This window comes from Scardinius erythrophthalmus (genome assembly GCF_964197995.2).
Source record: "Scardinius erythrophthalmus genome assembly, chromosome: 23".
NCBI classification, from domain to species: Eukaryota; Metazoa; Chordata; class Actinopteri; order Cypriniformes; family Leuciscidae; genus Scardinius; species Scardinius erythrophthalmus.
Window position 1 is genome coordinate 3,145,415 of NC_138243.1, and position 12,618 is coordinate 3,158,032.

The following is a 12,618-nucleotide window of genomic DNA, read 5'->3' on the forward strand; positions in this document are numbered from 1 at the left end:
CCAGCTACAGGTGGAGACAGTGCTCTCGCCACACGCCAGCTACAGGTGGAGCCAGTGCTCTCGCCACACGCCAGCTACAGGTGGTGACAGTGCTCTCGCCACACGCCAGCTACAGGTGGTGACAGTGCTCTCGCCACACGCCAGCTACAGGTGGAGACAGTGCTCTCGCCACACGCCAGCTACAGGTGGAGACAGTGCTCTCGCCACACGCCAGCTACAGGTGGAGACAGTGCTCTCGCCACACGCCAGCTACAGGTGGAGACAGTGCTCTCGCCACACGCCAGCTATAGGTGGAGACAGTGCTCTCGCCACACGCCAGCTACAGGTGGAGACAGTGCTCTCGCCACACACCAGCTACAGGTGGTATAGTTGGTGTGTGGTGAACGCACTGGTGGCTGGTGTGCATGGAAACCTATAGCTTGCCCTGATTGGCAAGGGCCAATGGATGGAACTTGGCTAGGACACCGGGATTACACCCCTACTCTTTACGAGAAGTGCCATGGGATTTTTAATGACCACAGAGAGTCAGGACTAAAGGGTGTATTTGTGGTTTTCTCATTAATATTTCATGACTGTCACTTTTATTACTATGTTGCTTACAAGAAGTTACTCAGTCTTACCCATGACACTTAGCAAAAAGGTCATGATGCCTATCAACAGCAACATATAAAAACTGATTTCTTGTTTATCATGAAAATTATTAAACTTTATTAAAAAAATCACAAGAGCACAACCACAATTATGTGAGATATTTAAAAAATAAAAATGTAATTCCAGTATTGCTGTGAAACTTAATGTAGAATGGATACATGTGAACCATTTATTCATGAGTTACAAACATTAATAACCTGTGAAAGTGAACTATAATGTAAAGTGGGCATTTGAGAACCATTTGTCCATGAGTTAGAAACATTAATAACTTGTGAAAGTGAACCTTAATGTAAAGCGGAAACCTGTGAACCATTTATTGACAAGTTAGAAACATTAATAACCTGTGAAAGTAAATATTAATGTAAAGTGGACACTTGTGAACCATTTATTCATGAGTTAGAAACATTAATAACCAGTGAAAGTGAACCTTAATGTAAATTGGAAACCTGTAAACCATTTATTCATGAGTACATTAAAACCATGTGAAAGTGAACCTATAATACAGTTTTTTTTATCACCCATAACCTTATCCCATTTGCAATGTGCAGTCCCAGGGCTCCCTTGCAAAAGAGATTTGACATCACCTGGTAAAATAAAGGGTAAATAAAATAAATAAAAAAATAAACATGCGTGATACCCAAACAACTAAGCGTACTGTAGCCATTAGAATCATTAATAAATATAGTTTCAATAATTATAATATTAATAAATATTTAATATAATAAAATGAAAGGGAATTTTTTATGTGCATGCATGGCAATATCCTGAAACGAATGATTCAAGAGAGCCGATTCGCTAAAAGGAGTCACCCTTCGCAACTGAACAATAACACATAAGTAACTTAATTTTGGCTTTGATTTTCTTGTTAATATTTGTCTTGTGTATTTCTACAACGTCTAAATAACTTCAAAACGATTTAATGAAAAGTGACATCACTCTAAACTGTTTTGTTGAATCGCACGTCTCGGCTTCAGACGTGGCACTGTGCGACGTCATCAGCGCGCGGCCGTGTTGATCCACTGTTGTTTTCTCGCACTTCTTTTGCTCCCGTTTCAAAACTTACTCTCCGTTTAATCGCGTCAGGTAAGAATTGTGATTTTTCATTCATTATTCAGTGAATATTGTGCAGAAAAAAACACTTAAATAGCGCTGTCTGTTGGAAAATGCTGTTACCCTGAAGCAGAATTCACACAGACATTGATTAGAGAGTGCGTATCACTACCAGATCTCGATCTTTCATCATGAATGAGACATCAGTGACGTCATGAGTGTATCGAAGTAAAGCGTGATGTGTGTAACAGTTAGTGTAATTTGCGTTTGAGTGAAAATGTGTGTTCGCAGTAATAATCGATATATTACTATGAATCGATCAGTGATCAGCTGTGAGTTCAGCACATATCATCACACACACACATACTCCTGAGGATCAATGCCATCATACTGTTTGGTCCATTACAAATATTATACGTGATATTACAAAGATTAATTCACATAAGAACATTAAGTGTACTACAACGTTCTAAATAATTTTCATAACTGAAGTAACGTTAGTGATATTATTAATATTATGGATGTCAACATTTCATCAATGTTCATAGTATATTAATTTAAATATGTTGTCCGCGCATGCTCAGTCATGTGTAATGAAAGTCCCGATCCGGATGTCCTCATAGACAGCAGGACACACAGATGAAGACAGTGTTTGACTACTTCTGACTGAACTGTTACTAACAGCTGTGATGTGATTCTTCAGTGTTGCTCACACTGCAGAATGTTTATTTTTTTTGTCTTGGTTTCCAGTAAAATATCTAAACATTCTTAAATCAAGATACATTTACTTGAGAAGCAAAATTACATAAGATACCAAGTCTTCAAAATGAAGAGCTTAAAACAAGAAAAAATATCTGCGAGCGGGGTCAGAAAAATAATCTTGTTTCCCCTGTTATTTTTTCTCAGCCCACTGGCAGATATATTTTTCTTATTTTATGCATGAACAAATGCACTTCTTTTTGAAAAACAAGGCTTCTCAAGTAAATGTATCTGAATTTAAGAATGTTTATATTTTGGTACTGGGAAACCAGACAAAAATATTTAGCAAGAATTTTGTAGTGCAATCAGTCCAGATTATTCCTGTTCATCAAATGATGGTTTTAGCCTGTCAGCATGTGTCTTATAGGGGTGTAGCGATACTCTCACGTCACGATACTGAACTCACGATACGATATTATTGCGATACTCCAAGACATATGAGAGAAGGTTAACAAAAACGTATTGTTGATTAAAATGCTAAATTTGATATTACATTGTGTGTGTTAATGATTAGGTTTGGACTGAAACCCAAAGCTCAGGACAATAGAGACGCCAGAATAACAATATTCATGATTCTGGAGCTGAAAATACAGGATTATTTTAGATGAATATGCTTGTCCTCTGTCACTGACTAGATATATTTATAATAATGTAAGCCACTTTTTACTGGTAACATCAGACATTTGGCATTATCTACCCCCATTGCATTATTATCATTATATTCAACATTATATAGTAGTTTACTGTAGTACTGACTCTAAAACTCCTTGTTCACTTCACACTGTCATACAGTCATGAGAAAAGAGTGAACAAAAACGAGTGAGCGAATTCAGACACTGAAGTAGGACTCTCTGGTGCATCATGATATTTCATGATATTGCATTATTTATGGGTTGTACACTACTTATTACGGTGCATTTTAACGAGTGCACTAGAGAATTGCCATATCATTTTGGGTGAACTATACACAATATACATATTGTTGCGTTTTTATAATGCGATATATTGTGACACGATATATTGTTACACCCCTAGTATCTTATGTCAAATGTTTATTATTATTTTCTGCTTGTCATATTTAAGTCTTGAATAAGTAGAAGTTTACAGTTTGTCATGTGGTGTGTACAGGACAGAGTGAAGATGATGGAAGAGAGCGGCATAGAGAGCACCCCGCCGGCCACCCCTCCACCCCCCCCGACAGCGGCCGCCAGCCCCCCGCCACTCTCCAGCGGTAACCCCACTGATGATGATGATGATGATGATGTCATTGCGCTCTCATTAAACCCACCCTCACTGATCATCATGATGATGTCACTGCGCTCTCATTAACCCCACCCTCACCCATGTGGTGACAGGGCACTGCACATGCTCAGAAGCAGATTTCAATGTTTAGGGTTCATGTGAATAGAAATGTCAGAATCAGAAATCAGATTGGATTCATTCTGATTGATGAAAATTAGTGCATGTATTGAAAACAATTTTTGGTGACGCAAAACTCTGGAAAGCGTGAAATTTAGACTTGACAGACAGGGCTCCAGACTAACTTTTCCACTGGTTGCACTGGTGCTACCAACTTTCTCAGTTGGTCGCACCAGCATATGATTTGGTCGCACCTTTTTTTTTTTTTTTTGCTACATGCCATGGGATTAATCAATGCATGCTGATGAATAGTGGTCTTAATCTGCATACCCTAGTTTTGCACTGATGTAAAAAGACTGACAGTGACACAAGACCTCATGTATGTTCTTTAATGTTTGATTATAATTTTACTGTCTTCACATAGGGATGGGAATTAATAAGATTTTATCAATATCAATGCCACTGACGATTCTGATTATCGATCCAATTCTTTAACGATTCTTCTTGATAGCACTGTGTGGAAAAATGTAGTCATGTGCTTTTCAAAAAAACAAGTGGCTTTATTTATTTTAAAGCTTAAGCTTGAGTAAGCAAACTGTACTTTTTATGTAATTTATGTAATAAATAGAACCTTATTGTAAAGTGTTACTGATTAGTTATACATGGATTCATATGTCTCCTGAGTTCACTGTTGGAAGATCAGTTGTTTTAACCATTCATTAAAATTAATCGGTTCAAAGGAGTCATTAGTTCGCGAATTGGACGTGTCATGCGCGTTGTGTGATTTTCCCAGCAGTTAGGACACGGACATCCAAGATTTCTGTCAACACAGAAAACATTTCATCACTGCATAGTTTTTTTCGTTTAATTAAAGTGTTGTTTTATGTCAGCTGAATGTCCGGAACGCTTTTCAGAGAAGATAAGGCAACTTATTTAGCACAATTCACACCCAGCAGTAATTCAGGAAAAAAAATCTCCGAATGCTCCACATGAAACTTTGGTCTTCCGACCTTTTACCACCGTGTCGATTTATTTTGATTAATATGTGCGAGGGAGAGAGAGCAAGACAGCGCTTAGTTTGGAGACGGTAAAGTCTTGTTTACACTTTCGCCTGGCTCTGAAGAGAGAGAGTGCACGCGACCGGCTCTCTCTCTCTGCTCGTTCTTTCAATTAAACATGCGCCCTGTCACAAGCGCTGCAGTTCATCTACATTACTCACCGATCAAATAAGACTTTGGCGGGACAAAAATTCACTTTGGCGGGCGCTAAAACAAGTTCAATGCAGGAAAATTCATGCGTGATTTTAACTGAGTAGTAGCCTACATGACCATGCACTCGCACAAATGCGACCACATACAATTTTAACTCGCACATTCTCAAAAAATGGTCGCAGTCTGGAACCCTGACAGAAGACAGTATAACCCAAGAACTAAGGTGTCTACCCTGACTAAGGTGTATCATTGTGCAATATTATGTAATTTGATATTCCCATCATGCACTGATACTGCTTTTCATCATCTGTCGATAGTTCATGCATGTATTTGAGCGTGTCTCTTCTTGTGTTCAGGTGTTTCCGGCCCTCCGACCATCTCAAGCCCCACCAGCATCCCAGCGTTTGCCCCGGGGGGGTTTACCAGCCCTGTTCCCTCCAGCATCCCAGCGTTTACCCCGGGGGGGTTCTCCAGCCCTGTTCCCTCCACACTGCCCCCCCCGCCTCTCTCTCTCGGCTCGGTGTCGTCTTCTCTGGGTCTGAGCGGCCCGTACGCCGGCCCCGGGGCCCCCTTCACCCCCCCGTCTGCCGGCCCGCCGCTGGGCCCCGTCCTCTCCGCCCCCCCCATGGGCCCGCCCACCACCGGCTTCTCTGTGAGCGCAGGATATGACATCACCCGGGGCCACGCTGGCCGCACCCCCCAGACGCCGCTGATGCCCAGTTTCTCCAACGCTGCACCCATGCCAGGTATCACTCAACAATCTCAACCTGCCTGACCCCATGTACACCTGCCTAAGCGCCTCACGTGTTCAGCGAGTCTCGTTCGGCATCAGTACGCATGCATTTGTGCATGAAATCTTGATTCAACAAACTTTTGTGAAATTTATTCAAAATTTATGGGAAAATGTCAGAACAGCTGAGACCACAAGTACACAAAAATCGCATGCGTATAAGAGTGCCCTCATGAATGTGTTGGCATTCCTCGAGGATCTTGCTAGAGAGACTTTAGAGAGAGTTATATGTTTGCTAATAATGACGAAAGGTTGTTCTGAAAGCACTTATATGAAGATTTTAGGAGTTCTATGCAATTGACTAATCTAATGATGTCAGTCATTTAGAATACTCAAAATTCATTAACAATAGAATGGAGTTACGAACAAATTCATGTGTGTACGCAATATGCTCGAATTAGGTTGAATTTCTTAAGAAGTCACTGTGAATATGAATAATCCACAAGATTATTTGTAAATGAGACCAAATGATTGACACACAGCTGTAAAAACTGGATTGACTGACAGCAGGTCAGGCTGCATCTGAGAGTGAGCGAAGGAAAATCCCCGACACTGAAGTAGGACTCTCTGGTGCATCATGATATTTCATTTTACCAGACCTTAACCATACATGGGTTGTACACTACTTATTACGGTGCATTTTAGGATTCAACGAGTGCACTAGAGAATTGCCACTATGGTTTCGGCCACCACTATAAACAGTGCACTATATAAGGGGATCATGGGTGATTTCGGACACATCTCTAGTACACTTAAGTACAGTCATTACAGGGAATAAATTTCATTCTCTCAGCAGATCATACAGTGCTGATGTCGTTGTGTTTTATAGGGATTGTTACCAATCCCATGATGCAGCAGCCGGTGTCTGGAGGGTTAGACGTGAGCTCGCCCATCACGTTTCCTGAGGACACTGAAGATCCCCGAGTGACTCCGGACGGCAACGCACCTGGTGGATTATGGGGCTTCATCAAGGTACTGGACACACAGTGAGGCCATAATGCCGTGCTGTCGTTTCTCTGTGCGTCCTGATGCAGTTGTGTCGTAATCGCAGGGTGTAGCTGGGAACCAGATGGTCAAGACTGTCCTGGATAAAACCAAACACTCTGTGGAGTCCATGATTACCACACTGGACCCTGGGATGGCACCTTACATCAGTGAGTACTGTGTGTCCAGCACTGCAGAACAATACATTGTATTTTGCTTAGTTTTAGTTTTTCAGTTCATTAAAGGGGCTATATGTATGAATTTTCATGTATTAATTGCTTTTTGTATTGCCAATATGTGAACCGTTTGTAGTGAAACTTAAAAAAACGATACCTTCCCTGGCTTCCTCTAAAAATCGAAAGGATGTGACGTTTAAGCTCCTGAGAGCCTCTCTTCCGTTCAGTGACACATGAACCGAAAGCTGATGTTCAGGATAATGCAGAATTAATTCAAACTATAGTCTCACATAGCCAGATCTATATAGCCTGTAGTCTCAATTATACTTTATAATCAAACTATCATCACAGTGTAAGTCTGAATGACCTCATCTGTCGACATGATGCGGGTGAATCGCAGAGCTGCTGCAAACATATCCTCATCACTATGATCAGATGCTTTCTGAACTGCTGTTTTCTCACCGTTGTCATTTTTGTTGTGTTTATTTTGTTACTGAGGAAAGCACACAGCACATATTCACGTTCATCTAAACGTCACTCTCAGCAGTGTGGACAGTGTCAGCATGTTCGTTAACAGTCTATCGCTGCAAAGGTATTTCCAACTTCTTTTTACTTCAAAGTGAAGAACGGATAAGAACTTCTCTGTGAGTATACTGGGGCCTTGAATCACGATCTCACGGTCTCTAGTGCACAAGTGCAATTAGTCACTGGCTGCAGTTCACTCATTGGCCACCGGTGTCGCTAATAACATGGGTTTCTGAATTTTACAAATAGCCCCTTTAATGCGTAAGTAGAGTTTATTTTGTTTCTGAATAATTTACTATTTCAGTTCAGTTCAGATCAGTGATTTTATTTTTTCCTCTTTACACACAAATCATCACAACACCTCATCACATGACGTCATATTCAGACAATATGAAACTGTAGGTTTCATATTTCATATGTAATTCTAGATGTCAGTCACATCACTAAAACTGTTTCATACTGTACGTTTAGCTAACTGCTGAGAAATGTGCACCGAACCGCACTCTAATGGAAATCCCTTTGCAATCGATACTTGGTTTCCTCAGAAATGCTCGGCGTGATGGAAAAGCACTTCATGTGATTGTCATTGTTGAATGGTGTGTGTCTCAGAGTCTGGAGGAGACGTGGACATCGTTGTGACGTCAGATAAGGAAGTGAAGGTGGCAGCGGTGCGCGACGCCTTCCAGGAGGTGTTTGGTTTGGCCATGGTGACGGGAGAGGCGGGTCAGTCCAACATCGCCCCGCAGCCGGTGGGATACGCCGCAGGGGTCAAGGTGAACACACCTCTGCTTCATGTTCCCCTCAGCCTCTGACTGTGTCCAGCTACTGTCATGAAAACACACCATTTCACAGATCTTTGATTTGACAGGACTTCTGAACTGACCTGAAGGTTGTGTGTGTGTGTGTGTGTGTGTGTGTGTGTGTGTGTGTGTGTGTGTGTGTGTGTGTGTGTGTGTGTGTGTGTGTAGGGAGCTCAGGAGCGCATTGACAGTCTGCGTCGCGCGGCTGTCATCCATGAGAAGCAGCCCGTAGTCTCGGTGGAGAACTTCATAGCTGAACTCTTTCCAGACAAGTAAGAACAGTTCATCCTGTAAAGACAAAAACACCAAAAGCATCTTGCATTTAACCAAATAGTTCAGCCATAATACTGTAGGCTGTTACCAATAACATCTTGTCATCATCAACAAAATTCATCTGTACACTGCAAAGGTGGACCAGAAGCTGCTCCTGACCTGGCATGTTTATTTCACAGACTGTTTAATGTTACTCAAAGGTGGCACACATGTGTTAACACAACAACTGCATGATGTAAACAGACTGCTTAAAATCTCACTAAATGGTAGGGCTGAAATGTTATGACAAAAATCATTATTTTCAATTGTTGCTGCTGATATTGTCAAGTGTTAGCGCTTTTTACAATACAGATTGTTTCAAAGCAGCTTTACAGAGATAACAGGAAAATAATGCAAAAAAATATATATTGTAATAATGACGAGTAATGTTGATGAATTGTGTTTGGGGAAACGGCGTGTCACATTCTGGCCACACTGACAAAAACAAGCTAAGAAATATTCATTAATTAGTTTATTTATTTTTATGTATTAAAAAAACAAGACTTCACACTGGTTATCTAGCATGAAAACCAAAACAATTATTCAAACTGGGAATAGATTTTTATAGAGAAAGCAAACAAAGAACATTCCCCATCTTTAGTCTACCGCACTCTGGCAGAACCCTCATCATAACCAGTGTCTAGTGTCTACACTGGAAGTGAAGTGTTCACACTTAGCAGGTTTGGTTACATTAAAGTGAACTCTTTTCAGGGGGTCTCGGTCTGCTTCCAAACAAACTCTGGACTGTTTGACTTCGATATGAACGCAACATGAACCAAAACATCTATACAAACCTAAAACAGGATGTGATGAGATTTCATATCTGCACTTTATGATGACAGAATTCCTCGTGAATTCAGTCAGTGAGCGCCTTTGTCAATAACTGCCTCATATTGTGATGCCTTGTTTTGCTAATGAAGAGTGTTGATTGGATCAGTTTTACTCAGTTTTCCAAGTGTACCTGGAAAAGCTTAAAGGCCTATCACATGGAAAAGCTTTTCATCTATCACGTGTCATGTCAAAAGACATTCATAATGACAGGAGAAACTGAGCGTCTGTGTTCATACTGTCTCCATCAGGTGGTTTGACATCGGCTGTCTGATCTTGGATGATCCTGGGAATGGGATTCACATTGAGACGTTCACTCAGGCTACACCGGTGGCCCTGCAGCACGTACAGCAGGTAAAGCCATTTCTGCGGTTCAGAGGGATGCCAGTCACTGGTGTCTGCGGCTGTTCTTCACTCCTGACTTATTTGGAGTGTTTGTTCCGTTTGATTCAGCCATATGCTAAATACTGCAGGTGAGGACCAATGTGTCCATTAGCTCTCACCTCTCAGCCTGATTGAAAACAAACTTTGGAGCAACCCAACCGACCAACGAACCAAGCTGTATCATAATTCATAAAAGGAAATGTGTTTCATAAAAAGCAGCTTAAAAAAACAAATAGCCCCTCATCATCTTAAAATGTTGTCTTATTGCTCTTCTAAGAAACAGGTGCATTGCAGGAATGTTGTCACGACAAAACCTTGATTCCTGCTCTAACTAATAAATGATATATATGTTAATGTATTTGGTCTTGACAAACTGACTGCTACGCACGCTGCTGCTGCCGAGAGATACTCAGACTGTGAGCATGTGAGATATGCTGGATAGGCATTCATAAATCCTGCAGCAGATCTAGACAGGTGGAGCTGGGGTAGGTGGAGGGGTTCAGTTTACAGCTACCATAACACTGAACACCAGCTAAATAACACTGAACCAGGCTGTTTAACTGTTGAACATGCAGTCTCATTAAAAGCAAAATCAGCATTTGTGCTGCAATTAAATCAGCATTTGTGCCGTGTAGTAAAAGATTGCATTAAAGGTACACTATTCAACTTTTGGCCCTGCATGCATGACATATGTTTATCCTACTGCGTATAAAACATTCACTACTAGGATTACGAGATATAACCAGTTTAGATGGAAAGAATCTTAAAGGAATAGTTCACTTCAAAATGAAAATTCTGTCATAATTTACTCGCCCTCAAGTTGTTTCAAACATGTATGAGTTTCTCTCTTCTGCTGAACACAAAAGAAGATATTTTGAAGAATGTCAGTAACCAGACAGTTGATGGACCTCCATAGTATTTTTGTTTTCCTACTATGGAGGTTTAGCACTGAACTCACATTAAGTGATGTATATTTAGTGCTGTCACATGAACATGCACTCAGATCTGTGTGTGTGTGTGTGTGTGTGTTCAGGCGCAGTCCCTGACTCCTCCTGACTATAACCTGCGCTGGTCCGGTCTGCTAGTGACGGTGGGGGAAGTTCTGGAGAGAAGCGTGCCCAATGTGAGCCGCACAGACTGGCACCAGGCCTTCACCGGGACGTCCCGCCGGCAGATGATCTACTCTGCTGCCAGGGCTCTGGCTGGCATGTACAAGCTGCGTTTGCCCTCCAGGACAGTGTGAACATCAGATGCCGTCGCGTCACACGGACCACAGATTCGCGGAACAGCACAGGAATCACCTTTCCATCTGTCGGTGTCCTGTGTTCTCCGGTCATGTCCCATCACAAGGCTGAGCTGACTCACTAAACCCAGAGAGAACCTTTCCATCAGCTGCGTTTCTGCATCAGGTCTGAAATAAACCAGCTACAGGGCAGACTAACTAACGTCTCGCTTTTAAATTATTGATTCAATAAAATATTGTGCCCTTGATTATACTTGAGTTTGATACGAATAAATGACGGCGTCCCAGTCTGTACGATGGAAATAGATGGAAATGAAAACACGTGTCATCATGACCAGAATGCATCTGTTGTCCTACAGAGGGTCCGTCTCTTTTAAAACGATTAAATCTCACCAAGGAAAAGATGATTCTGTCGACCAGATGCATAACGCTTGTGTTTACATTTGCAATCAAATACTTTGACTTGGAGGTTTTTAAATTGAACCATTCATAACATTGTGAATATATAATTTTGATGTCACGGTTTTTGATCTCATTGTATAGCATTTTCTTTTCGTCCTAATCATCATCTTCAAACATTGTTACAATATTGTGTTTGTCTGCATGTTCGTTTCTTTCACAACTCGGTCCATGTCGGTGTTTACTGCGGTTTGATGAAATCCGACCTCTAGCTCTGCTGCACATATAAATAAACCAGTTACTATAGATGTTGTTACATTAAAACAATCTGAAATCAGTGTGCTGTGATATTCTGCAGTCAGCGATGGTTTGCTCAGAGCGACACAGGAACACACACACTGACCTGAGCATGACCTCTGAGTGACCGCTGACGTGTAGCACATGGACACAAAGAGTTGATGGAGAATCTAGAACTGCCTTTAAATATGTGACCCTGGACCACAAAACCAGTCTTATGTGTAATTTTTTTAAAATTGAGATTTATACATCATCTGAAAGCTGAATACATAATCTTTCCATTGATGTGTGGTTTGTTAGGATAGGACAATATTTGGCCGAGATACAACTATTTGAAAATCTGGAATCTGAGGGTATAGAAAAATCGAAACATTGAGAAAATCGCCTTTAAAATTGTCCATTTCTATTGGCAATAGTGCTGCATCCATTCACAAAAATAAATGTTTTATATATTTAAGGTGGGAAATTTACAAATTATCTTCATGGAACATGATCTTTACTTAATATCCTAATGATTTTTGGCATAAAAGATACAATGTTTTGTTGGCTATTGCCACAAATATACCCGTGCAACATAAGACTGGTTTTGTGATCCAGGGTCACATATTTGGAATATTTCTCCAGAAAAACTGTGGATGATTTTGTTTTATGCCATTTTACAAACGTGCCTTTGACCAGCAGACAAGTAAAACATTTTTGTAAAGCCTCATGTTGTTCTGTTGTGTTTTTGGTGCCTATAGAAATATCATCAGCCATGGTCTATTTTCTCTGTGGTCAGAAGTCACATTTTAAGCATGTATAAATGGAATTTTGTTTTCCACTTTATTGTAAAGCTCATTTGGCACTGGAA

At 40.9% G+C, this 12,618-nt stretch overlaps 1 protein-coding gene across 5 annotated transcripts; it reads left to right on the top strand.

Annotated features, from left to right (window-relative positions):
- Positions 1–1,623: 1,623 nt before the first annotated feature.
- Positions 1,624–12,474, top strand: prrc1 (proline-rich coiled-coil 1; the record flags this gene model as incomplete). Of its 5 annotated transcripts, none has more annotated exons than XR_014029300.1 (10): positions 1,624–1,734; positions 3,589–3,691; positions 5,387–5,776; positions 6,650–6,792; positions 6,872–6,974; positions 8,115–8,278; positions 8,474–8,577; positions 9,697–9,799; positions 10,863–11,594; positions 12,348–12,474. XR_014029300.1 is itself a non-coding variant. In XM_081354741.1 (9 exons), 8 exons carry the CDS (start codon positions 3,601–3,603, stop codon positions 11,070–11,072), a joined length of 1,308 nt encoding a protein of 435 aa, XP_081210867.1. In that variant the 3' UTR covers positions 11,073–12,474. The 5 variants fall into 5 exon arrangements, 2 of the variants coding, with proteins under 2 accessions (XP_081210867.1, XP_081210866.1); XR_014029301.1 differs by having other exon boundaries at positions 10,863–11,588; positions 12,366–12,474; XM_081354741.1 differs by having other exon boundaries at positions 10,863–12,474.
- Positions 12,475–12,618: the final 144 nt, after the last annotated feature.